Here is an 18,114-nt window from a genome sequence, read left to right as displayed (position 1 = left end):
TTACCTTGTATGTTCCACTTTGGTTTGTCCTTCTAAAGTGCAATACCTTACACTTGTCTGTATTAAACTCCATCTGCCATTTTTCAGCCCATTTTTCCAGCCAGACCAAATCCCTCTGCAAACTCTGAAAACCTTCCTCACTGTCCACCACACCTCCAATCTTTGTATCATCAGCAAATTTGCTGATCCAATTTACCACATTATCATCCAGATCATTGATATAGATGACAAATAACAATGGACCCAGCACTGATCCCTGTGGCACACCACTAGTCACAGGCCTCCACTCAGAGAAGCAATCCTCCACTACCACTCTCTGGCTTCTTCCATTGAGCCAACGTCTAATCCAATTTACTACCTCTCCATGTATACCTAGCACAAAATAATCTGCAGATGCTGGGATCAAAGCAACACTCACAACACACTGGAGGAACTCAGCAGGTCGGGCAGCATCCGTGGAAAAAATGAGTCGATGTTTCGGGCCAGAACCCTTCGTCAGGACTAGGCTTCCAGCCCGAATCATCGACTCATCGTTTCCACAGATGCTGCCCCACCTGCTGAGTTCCTCCAGCGTGTTGTGAGTTGTGCATGTATACCTAGCGACTAAATCTTCGTAACTAACCTCCCATGCGGGACCTTGTATGACCTTGTCATACCTTAACCCCTTCATTTGCGGAATCTTTCTCGCGAACCTCCTCTGGGCTTTCTCCAATGACAACATATCCTTTCTGAGATAAGGGGCCCAAAACTGTTGACAATACTCCAACTGTGGCCTGACTAGTGTCTAAAGGATCAGCATTATCTCCTTGCATTTATATTCTGTTCCCCTTGAAATAAATGCCAACGTTGCGTTTGCCTTCTTTATCACAGACACAACCTGTAAATTAATTTCCTGAGAGTCCTGTGTGACGGGGTCCTGAATTATCCCTATGAATTGTGCTCAATTACCCCTATGAACTGTGCTTTAAAAAGAGAGAGAGAGAATTATCTAACACCGACATCTTGTTTTGAAAAGAGAAAGAGAGAGAGAGAGAGAGAGAGAGAGAGAGAGAGAGAAAGACTAACTTTTGGACTGTCACTTTAAGGCATGAGGAACATTTGGATTTCTGCTGAGTTGGAGAGAGTGGACACCGAGCAGCTCGTAAGTCGCTATGGTGCCCAAGGGCGGTGTTATTTGATGGACAATTGCTGTTATGATCTTTCGGCAGTGTGTTGATACTTCCTGAGGACATGGCATGCTAGTGCACATCTTACACAGACAAAGGAAGGAGGAGTTATTTGAGAGACAGTTGGTACTCAGTATGGTGAGATAAATAGGAGGTCAGATGATAGACCTCTGGCACATGTTTTTGGACACTGAATGAGCTTTGTTGTGCCCACAGAAAAAGTGAGTTTTTGGAGGATCGATCAAGTGGATCAATCAGTGGCTCTTGCAGCGTGAAAAGGGAGTGACCGGTGGGAGATTCCATGTGTCCATCCTTGCCTGGGTTCATAACTCCACCACAGGAAAATGGTCCCCTTTGTTGTGGTCACAGTCAGTGACTTTTTAAAGGATTTTGGAGGACAACGCGAATATCGACGGCGTCATCTCACCTGAAGACTCAAATCTCTCCCTCCTTCTCTCTTCATCACTACTCAACTCAATACCACGACTGAATTGAACTTTACTCATTATCGTAAGACTATCTATTTGCCCCTAGACTTGAAGAAGCTTGGTTTTCATATATACTTTCCACACTTACTTATATATAATTATTGATAACCTGTTTGATTTATCTGCATTTATATTTCTGTATTGCGTAGTTACTAATAAATACCATTATTTAATATCAATACCGGACTCTAAAGTGTTTTCCATCTCTGCTGGTTCTTTAACCTGTCACAGGGTACGTGACACTTGCACGAGGACTCCTAAGTCCCTCAGCACTTCTGATGTTTGAACTTTTTCCTTATTTAGATAATAGTCTGCACTATTGTTCCTTTTACCAAAATGCATTATCATACATTTCCCAACACTGTATTCCATCTGCCACTTTTTTGCCCATTCTTCCAATTTGTCTAAGTCCTGCTGCAATCACATTGCTTCCTCAGCACTACCTACCCTTCCACCTATCTTTGTATCATCTGCAAACTTTGCACAAGGTCATCAATTCCATTATCTAAATCATTGATAAACAATGTGAAAATTATTGGTCCCAATACTGACCCCTGAGGAACACCACTAGTCACTGGCAGCCAACCAGAAAAGGCCCCCTTTATTGCCACTAGCTGCCTCCTGCCTGTCAGCCATTCCTCTGTCCATGCCAGTATCTTTCCTGGAATGCTATGGGATTTTATCTTGTTAAGCAGCCTCGTGTATGACCCCTTAACAAATGCCTTTAAAAAATACAAGTAAATGACATCCACTGCCTCTCCTTTGTCCACTTTGTGGTTACTTCCTCAAAGAACTCCGACAGATTTGTCAGGCAAGATTTCCCTTTACAGAAAGCATGCTGACTTAGACATATTTTATCATTAGTCTCCAAGTACCCCGAAACCTCATTCTTAATAATGGACTCCAACACTTTCTAAACCACTGAGGTTAGGCTAACTGGCATGTAATTTCCTTCCTTTTGCCATCTTCCCTTCTTAAAGAGTGGAGTGAAATCGACAATTTTTCAGTCCTCCTGGACCATGCCAGAAAGATCATGTCCAATGTGTCCGTTATATTTTCAGCAATCTCTCTCAGGACACGGGGATGTAGTCCATCTGGTCCAGGTGACTTATCCACCTTAAGATCTTTGAGGTTGCCTAGCACTTTTTCCTTTGTAACAGCAATGTCATAAACCCTGCTCCCCAACACCAATGGACCTCTGGCACACTGCTAGTGTCTTCCACATTGAAGACTGATGCTAAGTACCGATTAAGTTCATGTGCTATTTCTTTGTCTCCCATTACTACCTCATCAGCATCATTTTCAAGTGGTCCAATATCAGCTCTCACCTCTATGACGACAAACCAAGTTATAAGAAGATTGATGCTGATGAGAGAGATAAGAGAGACAATGGAGAAACATTCAAAATGCTAATAAGAGAGAAGAGAGAGATTAACGAGAAAGCAACACATTTCAGAATATTGACAGACCGGTTGCTTTGAACCTGAACTGTTTGAAGTTTGATGGACAGGCGATACCCCAGCAGGGGGATAAAAAGAACAGGTTCGCTAAGGCACGACACACCACGAGATCACGAGACCCTGGAAGAGCGGTGTGCCCCCACAAGTTGGTGGAAGTTTGGAGGTCTGGTCGTGGGAACCGACCATAGACGCACAGGATGAAAAGGTATGATCGGTGGGAACCTGGTGTGTGTGTCCGCCCTTGCCTGGGTGCCCGGTTCACCGCGGAAGAACAGTCATATCCGGAATGGAGGGGTCACAGTCGGTGACCACAGAAGACATTAAAGGGGTTCGCCCAAAAGCTAACTGTGAAGAACAAAGGTCTGTCTGAATCAGATTTGCATATTATCTCTCTCTCTCTCTCCAACGGCACAACAGCGATTACTGTGAACTGTACTCAGCTGAACTGAACTCTGCGTCACTTGAGACTGATCATTTTACCCCTAGACTGTGATAGAGCTTGATTGATTCCTATTACCCTAGTTCTGTGTACATGTGTGTTTTATCATTGCTAACCTGTTGCATTTATATCCTTACGATTAGAATACTGTGTTGCTTATTTCATTAATAAAACTTTATTAGTTTCTGTTAACCAGTCTCCAACTAACTGGTCCATTTCTGCTGGGTTGGCAACCCAGTTACGGGGTACGTAACACCTCCCTTTTACTCTTTACATAACTGGAAAAAACTTCTAGTATCCTGCTTTATATTATTGGTTAGTCTACCCTCATAGTTCATCTTTTCCCTTCTTGTAGATTTTTTAGTTACCATTTGTTGAATTTTAAATGTTTCCAATCATCCAACTTCCCACTCATTTTTGCTACATTATATGCCCTTTCCTTGGCTTTTATTCAGTCCTTAGCTTCCTTTCTCCACCACAGTTGCCTACGCCTGCCATTTGAGAATTTCTTCTTCTGTGGGACATATCTATCCTGTGCCTTGTGCGCTATTCTGAGAAATTTCAGCCACCTCTTCTCAGCTGTCATCCCCACCAGTATCACCCTCCAATCCACCTGGGCAAGCTCCTCTCTCATGCCTCCGTAATTCCCTTTATTCCATTGCGATAGTGATACATGTGACTTACGTTTCTCACTCTCAAACTGTATGAATTCAATCATATTATGATCACTGCCTCTAAGTGGTCCTTTACATTAAGCTCCCTAATAAGAACTGGGTTATTGAACAACACCCAATCTAAAATAGCCTCTCCCTGCATAGGCTCAAGCACAAGCTGCTGTAAAAAGCCATCTTGTGGGCATACAACAAATTCCCTCTCTTATGATCTGGCACCAACCTGATTTTCCCAACCCCTTGCATATTGAAGTTGCCCATTACAATTGTGTCATTACCTTTATTACATGCCTTTTCTTGCTCCCTTTGCAATCTCTTTCTTTTTTTTCATTTTTTAGATTTCTTTTTTAAAATCTTCAAAAAACAATAAAATCAACAAGAACATATAAGCTCAGACATATGCAAAAATAAAATAAGCAAAAAAAAAGAAAGAAAGAGATCTAACATTAGAAGGATGCCTGCTGTACAGAGTGCTCAAAAGTGCTAGATATTAAGTCTCGAATGAGCGCCGTGAGAGATTAGCTGGGGGGAAATTGTTCATCTGCCCCCAGCCTCGTCTTGGTAGGCAAGAAATGGATCCCAGATAGCTGAAAATTTTATAATTGAATTGGTTCTCAAGAACCTGAGTCTTTCCATCTGTATGACTGAGATCATGTCAGCCAACTATCTCCGAAAAGAAAGGGGAGAGGCTGATTTCCATTCCTTCAAGATAAGTCTTTTGGCAACAATCATCCCCAGCATCAGAGACTGTTGTATGTTTGTAGGGAAGCACGGAGTGGATTGCGAACAGCCAAAAATGGCAAGACCAGCTTCCAAGGGGAAGGATCTTTTATAGTCCTTTGAGTACCAGTTAATTATTTTGGACCAAAATCCAGTCAGTAATGGGCAAAACCAAAAGGTGTGTGACAAGGTGGCCTCCATCCCTTGACATCTATCACACATTGGCGAGACAGAAGGATAAATCCTGTGCAACCTGAGTTTAGAATAATGAAGATGGTGGAAAACTTTAAACTGGATCAGTTGGTGTCTGCTGTTAACAGAGCAAGCCTGTATCACAGACAAACTCTTGTCCCAGGCAGCTTCAGATAAATCAATGCCCAATTCCTCTCTCCAGGCCTCCCTGATCTTCACAGTAGAGGCTATAGTACAACCATCAAACAAACGTACAAACTTAGAAACAAGATGCCTGGAGTCAGGAGGGTTCTTTAAGATATCAAAAAATATATGCTTCCCTGGAAGTATTTCAAAATTACAAATCTTGGATTGGAAATAGTGTCTAATTTGTAAGTAACAAAAATGTGCAAATAAGGCAGCTCAAATTTCCCTTTCAGCAGACTAAACGTTGCAAACTGTCCCTCTATGTACAGGTCTGCAATAGAAACTAGACCCTTCTCCCTCCAAGCATGGTAGGTTTTATCTGACCATGAGGGTTGAAAAGAGTGATTGAAACAGATTGGTGTTTGTACAGAGGTCTCTCTGGTAAATTCAGAACACTCCTAATCTGATTTAGAATTATTTTTCAAAAAGAAACTTAGGCTTTTTGAAGTCCCAGGCCTCTCTAACTTGGAGAACAGCATGGCTGGCAAGGAGGAATTGACAACAGAGTTAGACTCCATACATAGCCACAAGGGGGCCCCAGGGACTATGTTATCCAGAGCTCTCTGTTGCCAGAACATCAGAGCCCTAACATTGACAGTCCGATAATAATGTCTGAATACAGGTAATCCCAGCCCTCCTTCAGACTTGGGCTTTTGCAAATGAGTTTTTGAAATCCTGTGGTTCTTGTAATTCCAGATGTAAGACAAAATTATGGAGTCCAACTCTTTAAAGAATGCTGATGTAAGAAAAATGGGAAGATTTTGACAAAGATAGAGACACCTATGAAGGGAAATCATTTTAATTGAATTTATACGACCAATCATGGACAGAGGTAGGGTTTTCCAATTTTCTATATTCTGTTTAAGTTTTGAAATAAACTCCGCGATGTTTAATTTGAATATTAATTTAGGATCTTTGGGGATTGTCAAGCCGAGGTAAGTAAAGTGATCTTTACTTTGAACGGGACACGTTCCAAAAAACCCCGCGTGTAGTCGTTGGAGAGGGGCACAAAGTCACTTTTTGTCCAATTGATTGAGTATCCCGAAAGTCCGTCAAAAGAGGTGATTAAATCTAGAAGAAGAGGGACTGACGTTTCTGAGTTTTGTAAGTAGAGTATCACATCGTCAGCATATAAACTAATAAGTGTTCCAATACCCCCCACTTTCAAACCCAGAATATTTGGTGACTTATTATTTTTAGGGCAAGGGGCTCTACAGTGACGGCAGAACGGGCCGGTGAGAGAGGGCGCCCCCTGCTGGACTGAACGGTGTAGGGGACACAGAGTTGACTTGTCACCATTAGAGCACATTGGGCTGGCGTATATCAGTTTTACCCAAGATACAAATGACTCGCCGAACCCAAACATGTACAGTGACTCAAACACGTAAGGCCACTCAATCTGGTCAAAAGCCTTCTGTGCATCAAGGGATAAAATTGCTGCCCCATTAGCTTTCCCATGATCAGCATATATAGTATTAAGGAGGCATCTGACATTGGAAAAGGAGAACCTACACAGGACAGATCCTGTCCGATCAGGATGAATGATAGATGACAAATGCTTATTTAGTCGGTTGGCCAGCATTCTATCCAAATTCTGAAGTGCAATGGGCCTACAGCTGGCCCGGTCTGTTTCCCCTTTTGCTTTCCTTAAAATGAGGGAAATGTTAGCCTCGTACAATGTTCTAAGCAAGGCTTTATCTCTCTTAGAGCAAGATATCATTCTGAGGAGAAGTGGGGTGAGGATATCATAAAATTTCTTATAAAATTCACAGCCAAATCCATCTGGCCCAGCAGCCTTGCTGGACAGAAATGACTTAATGGCAGAGGTTACTTCTTCCAATCTGAAGTCAGAATCTAAGTCCACTGAATCTAGCATCACTAAGTTTCAGCATTACAAAAGAATCAAAGTTGTCATTCAAATTAGATTGAGTGGCATTGCATTTAGAAGTGTAGAGTTCACTGTAAAATTCTTTAAAGCAGTCATTTAGTCATTTACCTCCTTGGGGTTAGTTAACAGGGTGCCCGCCCTCGATCTAATGCAGTGAATTGGCCTTGAGGCCTGGGCACCCCTAAGATGCCACGCCAGGAGCCACTAGTCACTGGCAGCCAACCAGGGAAGCCCCGTTTATTGCCTTTCGCTGCCTCCTGCCTGTCAGCCATTCCTCTGTCCATGCTAGTATCTTTCCTGGAATGCTATGGGATTTTATCTTGTTAAGCAGCCTCATATATGGCCCCTTATCAAATGCCTTTAAAAAATCCAAGTAAATGACATCTACTGCCTCTCCTTTGTCCACTTTGCTGGTTACTTCCTCAAAGAACTCCAACAGATTTATTGGGCAAGATTTCCCTTTACAGAAAGCATGCTGACTTGGACATATTTTATCATTAGTCTCCAAGTACCCCGAAACTTCATTCTTAATAATGGACTCCAACACTTTCTAAACCACTGAGGTTAGGTTAACTGGCATGTAATTTCCTTCCTTTTGCCATCTTCCCTTCTTAAAGAGTGGAGTGAAATCGACAATTTTTCAGTCCCCCAGGACCATGCCAGAAAGATCATGTCCAATGTGTCCATTATAGTTTCAGCAATCTCTGTCAGGACTCGGGGATGTAGTCCATCTGGTCCAGGTGACTTATCCACCTTAAGACCTTTGAGATTGCCTAGCACTTTTTCCTTTGTAATAGCAATGTCATAAACCCTGCTCCCCGACACCAACAGACCTCTGGCACACTGCTAGTGTCTTCCACATTGAAGACTGATGCTAAGTATCCATTAAGTTCATGTGCCATTTCTTTGTCTCCCATTACTACCTCATCAGCATTATTTTCCAGTGGTCCAATATCAATTCTCACCTCCCTTTTACTCTTCATATAACTGAAAAAACTTCTAGTATCCTGCTTTATCTTATTGAATCCCCAACATTGCTCTGTTTAACTGATAATCTTTTTACTGAGGGTAGGTACAAAGCCTGTTCAAGATGTTTTGATCTTGTCTCATGCCTGAGGTCAACAATCTGTGTTAATACAAATATCTGTTTGTGGTTTTGGAGAATGATTGACGTCAGTCATGTGTTTTGCAAGCTGCAACTCTATGCCCTGCAGAAAACCACACATTTCTCAATGCAACGTTTGTTTCTTCATGAAAAGTGCTTGAAACAGTGGTGTTCATCCTGTTAAATGTGTTTCCTGTATGTCTGAAACCAATCAGGAAAACCATACACGAGAAACAAATTAGTACAGCCCTGTAGCTTTACTGGAAGGAAGCATCATTTCCACGCTGGTGGCTGGGCATTCAGATGAGGTGACGTCTTTGTGATTTGCTTAAAACATGTACAGAATGAAATTCAACTCCCCAGGCAAATGGCCGTTAACATGAGAGTTGAAACCGATTCATTGACTTACAATGTGCACAACAGTGTTGTTTGGGCGAGAGAGGAATGATCTCCAGTCTGTCAATGGAAGAAGAGATGGGTTGATTTTAACCCTCACACTGGTGGGGTGCTTTGCTAACATTACCACCCACCCCTCTTCCCACAATAGATCACAGAATCTTACTGCCGTCTGTCTATAACTGATAGAAACATATAAAACCGACAGCATAATACAGGCCCTTCGGCCCACAAAGCTGTGCCAAACATGTCCTTAGCTTAGAAATTACCTAGGCTTTACCCATAGCCCTTTATTTTTCTAAGCTCCATGAAGCCATCCAGGAGTCTCTTAAAAGACCCTATCGTTTCCACCTCCACCACTGCCACCGCTGGCAGCCCATTCCACGCACTCACCATTCTCTGCGTAAAAAACTTACCCCTGAAATCTCCTCTGTACCAAGCACCTTAAAACTGTGCCATCTCATGCTAGCCATTTCAGCACTGGGGAAAGGCCTCTGATACTCACACAATCAATGCCTCTCATTATCTTGTACACTTCTATCAGGTCATCTCTCATCCTCCATCACTCCAAGGAGGAAAGGCTGAGTTCACTCAACCTATTCTCATAAGGCATGCTCCCCAATCCAGTTAACATCCTTGTAAATCTCCTTTGCACCCTTTCTGTGGTTTCCACGTCCTTCCTGTAGTGAGGCGACATAGTACTCCAACTGGAGTCTGACCAGGGTCCTATATAGCTGCAACATTACTTCTCGGCTCTTAAACTCAGTCCTGCAATTGATGAAGACCAATCCACCATATGCCTTCTTAACCACAGAGTCAACCTGCACAGCAGCTTTGAGTGTCCTATGGACTTGGACCCCAAGATCTTTCTGATCCTCTACACTGCCAAGAATCTTGCTATTAATGCTACTTTCTGCCATCATAAATGAACCAACTCACACTTATCTGGGTTGAACTCCATCTGTCACTTCTCAGCCCAGTTTTGCATCCTATCAATGTCCCGTTGTAACCTCTGACAGCTCTCCACGCTATCCACAACACCACCAACCTTTGTGTCATCAGAAAATTTACTAACCCATCCCTCCATTTCCTCATCCAGGTCATTTATAAAAATCCCAAAGAGTAGGGGTCCCAGAACCGATCCCTGAGGCACACCACTGGTCACTGGCCTCCATGCAGAATATGACCCATCTATAACCACGCTTTGCTTTCTGTGGGCAAGCCAGTTCTGGATCCACAAAGCAATGTGCCCTTGGATCCCATGCCCCCTTACTTTCTCAATAAGCCTTGCATGGGGTACCTTATCAAATGCCATCAGGTTCATAATACATGACCTGCCTTTGACAAAGCCATACTGACTATTCCTAATCTTAATATGCCTCTCCAAAAGTTCATAAATCCTGCCTCTCAGGATCTTCTCCATCAATTTACCAACCACTGAAGTAAGACTCACTGGTCTATAATTTCCTAGGCTATCTCTACTCCCTTTCTTGAATAAGGGAACAACATCTACAGCCCTCCAATCCTCTGGAACCTCTCCCGTCCACATTGATGATGCAAAGATCATCGCCAGAGGCTCAGCAATCTCCTCCCTCACTTCCCACAGTTGCCTCGGGTATGTCTCGTCTGGTCCCGGTGACTTATCCAACTTGATGCTTTCCAAAAGCTCCAGCACATCCTCTTCCTTAATATCTACATGCCCAAGCTTTTCAATCCACTGTAAGTCTTCCCTACAATCTCCAAGGTAGTTTTCCCTAGTGAATACTGAAGTAAAGTATTCATTAAGTACCTCCGCTATTTCCTCTGGTTTCATATACACTTTTCCACTGTCACACTTGATTGGTCCTATTCTCTCACGTCTTATCCTCTTGCTCTTCACATACTGTACATGTAGAATGCCTTGGGGTTTTCCTTAATCCTGTCCGCCAAGGCCTTCTCACGGCCCCTTCTGGCTTTCCTAATTTCATTCTTAAGCTCCTTCCTGCTAGCCTTATAATCTTCTAGATCTCTATCATTACCTAGTTTCTTGAATCTCTCGTAATCTCTTCTTTTTTTCTTGACTAGATTTTCAGCAGCCTTTGTACGCCATGGATCTTGTACCCTGCATCCTTTCCACGTCTCATTGGAACGTGCCTCCTCAGAACCCCATGCAAATATCCCCTGAACATTTGACACATTTCTTCCATACATTTCCCTGAGAACATCTGTTACCAATTTATGCTTCCAAGTTCCTGCCTGGTAGCCTCATATTTCCCCTTCCTCCAATTAAATATTTCCCTAACTTGCCTGTTCCTATCCCTCTCCAATGCTATGGTAAAGGAGATAGTGATCACAATTCTATCTCCAAAATGCTCTCCCACTGAGAGACCTGACACCTGACCATGTTCATTTCCCAATACCAGATCAAGTACAGCCTCTCCTCTTGTAGGCCTATCTACATATTGTGTCAAGAAACCTTCCTGAACACACCTAGCAAACTCCACCCCATTTAAACCCCTCACTCTAGGGAGATGCCAATTAATATTTGGGAAATTGAAATCTCCCACCACAACGACCCTGTTATTATTACTCCTTTCCAGAATCTGTCTCCCTATCTGCTCCTCGATATCCCTGTTACTATTGGGTGGTATATAAAAAACACCAGTAGAGTTATTGACCCCTTCCTATTCCTAACTTCTACCCACAGAGACTCTGTAGACAACCTGTCCATGACTTCCTCCTTTTCTGTAGCCATGACACTATCTCTCATCAACAGTGCCACATCCCCACCTCTTTTGCCTCCCTCCCTATCCTTTCTGAAACATCTAAAGCCTGGCACTTGAAGTAGCCATTCCTGCCCCTGCATCATCCAAGTCTCTGTAATGGCTACAACATCATAGCTCCAAGTGCTGATCCACGCTCGACCAGTGTCCTCTGTTGATGCCCCATCCACAGGATGAACTTTCCTTTCCTGCTATCTACAAGAAGCACTACAGTGTCCCTGAAGTTTCTCATCACTAAACCATGTGTTCAGCAGTCTGTAGGACAAGGACAGCAGGTACCTGGCAATATCACCCCCTCTAGGTCACACGTCAACCTGACTGGAAATGCCATGTCATTGTTCCATTGTTGCCAGTGAGAGTATCTTCACCACAGGGTCTCTGACAGTTTATGAAGCCAGCTCCCCGCTGCCTTCTTAAGGGCAACAAGTGAGAGGTAAGAAATGCTGGAATTCCCAGGAACTGTGCATCCCACTGTTCAATACATCACCATGTGTGGGAAAGCACCAGTCCTGATGCAGGTTGTTAAACTGAAATGCTAACCATTCCTTTGCCTCCACAGATGCTACTTGACTTCCTGAGCTCCTCCACTTGTTTATCTTTTGGTCCCAATACCAGCACAGGCAGTCTCATTCTCTCTCCAACATTTTAACTGTTGTCTCTCCATTTATTCCATTCAAGACTTACAGTTCCACTTCACTTGACCAGCAGGTTGCCATAAATCCAAATTAAAATGTCAACATTATTTCTGCTGCTGGACTTAGTGTTCTGAAGACCATTGCATTGGCAATGAGATTAAAAGACACGGCCAATAACTACCAGAACTGGATGTATTGTTTCCATTGACAAAGCCTCTTCTGATGGGACATAACATATCTAGAGATAGGAATTCGTGTGTTTGTGCACTAACGCCCACTCTTGCCTGAATAACGTTGGCCACTGCAAAGAGAGGCTGTTGGATACCATGCGCAAGACCGCAAGGTGATAGAGTTGGCCTTCCAACTTCCAAACTATGTGCAATGGATTCGCAATGTAGGTCCCAGGTTTCTTCCAGAAGAGCACGAGACATCCTTGACATCATTAGTTTTCCAAGTGATGCCAAGTCAACATGGGCTATGCTAAGAGAAAACAGAGCAACTGCCAATAGTCATATTGAACTGTAATCATCCTGAGGCTTTAGTGGGGAGTTTGCCCATTTAAAAGGACATGATTGGGTCCAATAGAAATTTCCTAATATGAATACTCAATATTTCTGCAATTTTAAGCTGGATACTTTTCTTTCCTAAGTGTCAAGCCCTTCCAGTCGTGGTTTCAAATCCAGTTCTTCAACCCACGCTTCCTTCACACTTCACCATTGTTTGATGTGCACCCTACCTTTTGTTCTCACCCATAGTCAATGAAGCGCAAAAGGGCAATTTCTTCATTTAAAAATTAATCATATTTATTATTCGTCTGCCTCACATACTATTGCACTGAAATACAAAGTCATTCTTACCAATAAATAACAATATAAACACCAGAGAAAACATCAAACAAGGTTAGACTGACACACACAAAATGCTTAAGAACTTAGCAGGTCAGGCAGAATCAATGCAAATGAAAACAGTCAACGTTCCAGGTCGAGACCCTTCATCCAACTGGAAAGGAAGGGGGAATAAGCCAGAGGTACTTCTGTATTAAGAACAAGTTCTGCAGCTGCCTCACTCTGCAGGTCATCCACTGAGTGGCTGCTTACTCTGAATAACAGGTGTGTTCAACCACTACCTGGCAAAGGTGGTGAATTTGCCATAAACACTAGATGATAATGTTTGAAGGTAGGCCGATGCATCTCTGTTCTACAGCCAAGTCTAGGAAGGCTCCATGTCAGGTGGAGAAGTGCCAAACAAGAGGCACGTTGTACTTCGGTGCAATCCAGAGATTATTCTCACTGCAGCCAAGCAGCAGAGGACAGAGCCACAGTTGTAGCACAGCATCTACAGGCTAGAGTTACTGAGGAGCTGTGAGTTTGTTCTCATGTTCTGCTCAGTCTGAATCACTCTACATATTCCGGAAGTTGCAGACTCCTTCAAGATGTAAAATAGAAGCAATTGTTCAGTCAGTCTCCTTCAGTCTGGACTGGGAGGCCGTTCTGTGCTGTTTGTTGGTTCGTTCTGAAAAAGTAGAGAATGCAAAAAATGGGTAAAACTGTTTTGCTCCAGAAAATATGAGTTAAAGTTTCAAAATTGTGGCTTAAATTAGCTTTAAAAAGTTTGTTCCAAAGTGAAAGCATCTGGAAAAATTACCATAATATTGCAAAACTCTCAACACATATCCCCCCCATCATTTATCAGCTATGTCTTTAATGTAACACCAGTCCTCACCAATACCTCTGAATACAATCTGCCCACTGAAGTGATCTGGCAGACTGGTTAGTATTCTTTTCCTCTTCCCATTCTGTCTCCTATCATAATGTCATTCCCTTTTCTCGGTTCCTTTATCTAAGCCACATCTATTCTGAGGAGGAGGCCTTCCTTTCCAGAACATCAGAGGTATCCTCCTTCTTCAGAGAATGAGGTTTTCCTTCCTCCACTATTGATGCTGCACTCACCTGCATCTCCTCCATTTCCTGGGCAACTGCCCACACCCAGTCTTCCGCTGCTTTAACAGGGATAAAGTTCCTCATACTTATCTACCTCCCCATGAGCCTTCACATCCAGCACATCATTCTCCACAAGATCTAAATCTTCAATGGGATCCTACCACCAAGCACATCTTTACCCCACTCCCCTTCCCATTCTCCACTTTCTACAAGGTTGCTTCCTCTGCGATTTCCTTGTCCATTCATCCCTCCCCAGTAATCCCCCCGCCCCCCCGCCGGCACTTAGCTCTGGAAGAGGAAACAGTGCTAAACCTACCCATTCACCTCCTCTGTCACCTCCATTCAGGGCCCATAACTGTCCTTTCAGGTGAGGCAACATTTCACCTGCAAATCTATTGTTATTTACTGTGTCCAGTCTATTCGATGCAGCCAGCTCTATATTGGTGACGGAGATTGGGGGACCACCTTTGTAGAGCACCTTCAGTCCATCTGCAACAAGCAGGATTTCCCAGTGGACAGCCTCTTTCATTACAATCCCCATTCCCATTCAGACACGTCGGTCTGTGGTCTCCTCCACTGCCATGATGAGGTCACTCTCAGGCTGGAGGAGCGACACCTCATATTCCGTCTGGGTAACCTCCAACTTAGTTACATGAACATCGATTTCTCTAACCCAGTAATTTTTCCCCCTCCCCTATCCCTCTTCCTCCATTCCCCACTGTGACTTCACTCTTATCCCTCTCCTCAACTGCCTGTCGTCTCCCCATGGTGCCCCTCCTCCTTCCCTTTCTCCCATGGTCCATTCTCCTCTCCTGTCGGATTCCTTCTTCATCCCTTTGCCTTTTCCACCTATCGCCTCCCGCCTTCTCACTTCATCCCAACTCTGCCCCCCACTGGGATTTACCTTCTAGCTTGTACTCACCCCCCACTACACCCCCCCCACCTTCTTATTTTGGCTTCTTCGACCTTCCTTTCCCATCCTGACGAAGGGTCCTGACGCCAAATGCCTACTGTTTATTCCTTTCGTGGGTGCTGCCTGACCGGCTGAGTTCCTCCAGCAGTTTGTGTGTGTGTTACTCAGCACCAGGTTATTGGGTCAAAAGACAATGGATATCAAATCATGGCTTCACCTTGTCGAAGTTAAGAAAGCAAACACAACCAATCTTTTGGCTAATAAGTTGCTACATCATATTCATATCAATACATCCTCCCGGTGGACATCAGTGGAGAATGAGCAATGGTGAGACTAGGAGTATTATTGCAAAATATCTGCCCTCTTGTTCACTGTTCACAAGCTGGTGCTGAAACAGAACCATGATTTGGTCAGGATGTCAGTAAGATGGGAACAGGAAGGCTGTTGCTGTACAATGATGAATAGTTTATGAAGCTCTGTACGAGAAAACACTGTGGCTCTAAAGCAGAACAGATTTACTGTGTAAGAACAGGACTCCAGTGGCTAACACATCTGTCCAGAGGAGAACGTGTCCAATGTAAGGCAACAATTTTTTCAGAAAGGAGGCTTTCCCATTATTCACAAACAAGAGAAAAATCTGCAGATGCTGGAAATCTGAGCCACACACACAAAATGCTGGAGGAACTCAGCAGGCCAGGCAGCATCTATGGAAAAAAGTACAGTTGACATTTCGGGCTGAAACGCCGGCTGTGCTTCTTCCTATAGATGCTGCCTGGCCTGCTGAGTTCCTCCAGCATTTTGTGTGTGTTGGCCATTATTCCATGTTTTTAAGTAGTGAGCAGAACATGGGGAAGAGCTGAATAAATTTCATATTTCATCTAATATGATTAGAATCTGCATTAACAATCAGCATAAACATCTGATATGATTCGAATCCTCATTAACAATCAACACAAACAGCATTTTATTATGTTCCAGGGTACAGTTGTAACTACTAGGCAGTGAAGCATTCTGTGAGATATAGAACATGAAGTAGCTACTGTACGTCAGTCAGCAAAGTCACCAGAAATGCAGGTAAGTTGCTAGTGTTTAGGGCTAGAGAAATAGAATACAACAGTAGAAAAGTTCCTGCTAAACATAGATGGAACCTTGATCTCCACACTTCAAAGAAAACATTGCAGGATTGGAGGGAGGAAACAAATGCAAGTAACAAGGAAAATTGAAAACACCAGCGCTGAAGAGACTCAGAAACTTGGGAAAATGTTTTCAAACATGAGTGTCCAGAACAATGGGACAAAGGACAAGAATGTAACGATCACTGATGACAACTGGTAAATACACTACCAAATCTAGAATTGGAGTCACAGCAGAATATTGCTCTTCAGCCCGCTTGTCCATGCCAAACTGCATTCTGCCTCACGCCATCAACCCAGACCTGGACTACAGCTCTCCTTTCCATCTATGTACTTACCCAAACTTCACTTAAATGTTGAAATTGAACCCATATCCCCCACTTCCACTGACAGTTCAGTCCACAGTCTCACTATCCTCTGAGTGAAGAAGTTCCCCCCATGTTCCCCTAAACATAGAAACAAAGAAAATAGGTGCAGGAGTAGGCCATTCGGCCCTTCGAGCCTGCACCGCCAATCAGTATGATCATGGCTGATCATCCAACTCAGAACCCTGTACCAGCCTTCCCCCCATACCCCCTGATCCCTTTAGCCACAAGAGCCATATCTAACTCCCTCTTAAATATAGCCAATGAACTGGTCTCAACTGTTTCCTGTGGCAAAGAATTCCACAGATTCACCACCCTCTGTGTGAAGAAGTTTTTCCTAATTTCGGTCCTAAAAGACTTCCCCTTTATCCTCAAACTGTGACCTCTTGTTCTGGACTTCCCCAACATCGGGAACAATCTTCCTGCATCTAGCCTGTCCAATCCCTTTAGGATTTTATATGTTTCAATAAGATCCCCCCTCAATCTTCTAAATTCCAACGAGTATATGCCTAGTCGATCCAGTCTTTCATCATATGAAAGTCCTGCCATCCCAGGAATCAATCTGGTGAACCTTCTTTGTACTCTCTCTATGGCAAGGATGTCTTTCCTCAGATTAGGGGACCAAAACTGCACACAGTACTCCAGGTGTGGTCTCACCAAGGCCTTGTACAACTGCAGTAGTACCTCCCTGCTCCTGTACTTGAATCCTCTTGCTATGAATGCCAGCATACCACTCGCCTTTTTCACCGCCTGCTGTACCTGCATGCCCACTTTCAATGACTGGTGTATAATGACACCCAGGTCTCGTTGCACCTCCCCTTTTCCTAATCGGCCACAATTCAGATAATAATCCGTTTTCCTGTTTCTGGCACTCAAGTGGATAACCTCACATTTATCCACATTAAATTGCATCTGCCATGAACTTGCCTACTCACCTAACCTATCCAAGACACCCTGCACCCTCTTAGCATCCTCCTCACAGCTAACACTGCCGCCCAGCTTCGTGTCATCCGCAAACTTGGAGATGCTGCATTTAATTCCCTCATCTAAGTCATTAATATATATTGTAAACAACTGGGGTCCCAGCACTGAGCCTTGCAGTACCCAACTAGTCGCTGCCTGCCATTCTGAAAAGGTCCCGTTTACTCGCACTCTTTACTTCCTGTCTGCCAACCAATTCTCTATTCACATCAGTACCTTACCCCCAATACCGTGTGCTTTAAGTTTGCACACTTATCTCCTGTGTGGGACCTTGTCAAAAGCCTTTTGAACATCCAAATATACCACATCCACTGGTTCTCCCCTCTCCACTCTACTAGTTATATCCTCAAAAAATTCTATGAGATTCGTCAGACATGATTTTCCTTTCACAAATCCATGCTGACTTTGTCCGATGATTTCAACGCTTTCCAAATGTGCTGTTATCACATCTTTGATAACTGACTCTAGCATTTTTCCCACCACCGATGTTAGGCTAACCGGTCTATAATTCCCCGGTTTCTCTCTCCCTCCTTTTTTAAAAAGTGGGGTTACGTTAGCCACCCTCCAGTCCTCAGGAACTAGTCCAGAATCTAAAGAGTTTTGAAAAATTATCACTAATGCACCCACTATTTCTTGGGCTACTTCCTTAAGCACTCTGAGATGCAGACCATCTG

The 18,114-nt window shown here is 43.6% G+C and overlaps 1 protein-coding gene across 7 annotated transcripts in view; it reads right to left on the bottom strand.

Annotated features, from left to right (window-relative positions):
• Positions 1 to 12,895: 12,895 nt before the first annotated feature.
• The window catches only part of LOC140195236 (uncharacterized), a 34,425-nt gene continuing 29,206 nt past the window's right edge, over positions 12,896 to 18,114 (bottom strand). For all 7 annotated transcript variants that reach the window (XM_072253247.1, XM_072253243.1, XM_072253246.1 and 4 more), the window contains exon 6: positions 12,896 to 13,620. In XM_072253247.1, coding sequence (XP_072109348.1) covers positions 13,576 to 13,620 — 45 coding nt within the window. In that variant the 3' untranslated portion in view covers positions 12,896 to 13,575. The remainder of the gene's footprint in view (positions 13,621 to 18,114) is intronic.

The sequence above is a fragment of the Mobula birostris genome, chromosome 3 (assembly GCF_030028105.1).
Source record: "Mobula birostris isolate sMobBir1 chromosome 3, sMobBir1.hap1, whole genome shotgun sequence".
Lineage (NCBI taxonomy): Eukaryota > Metazoa > Chordata > Chondrichthyes > Myliobatiformes > Myliobatidae > Mobula > Mobula birostris.
This window is presented reverse-complemented; position numbering and strand designations above follow the sequence as displayed.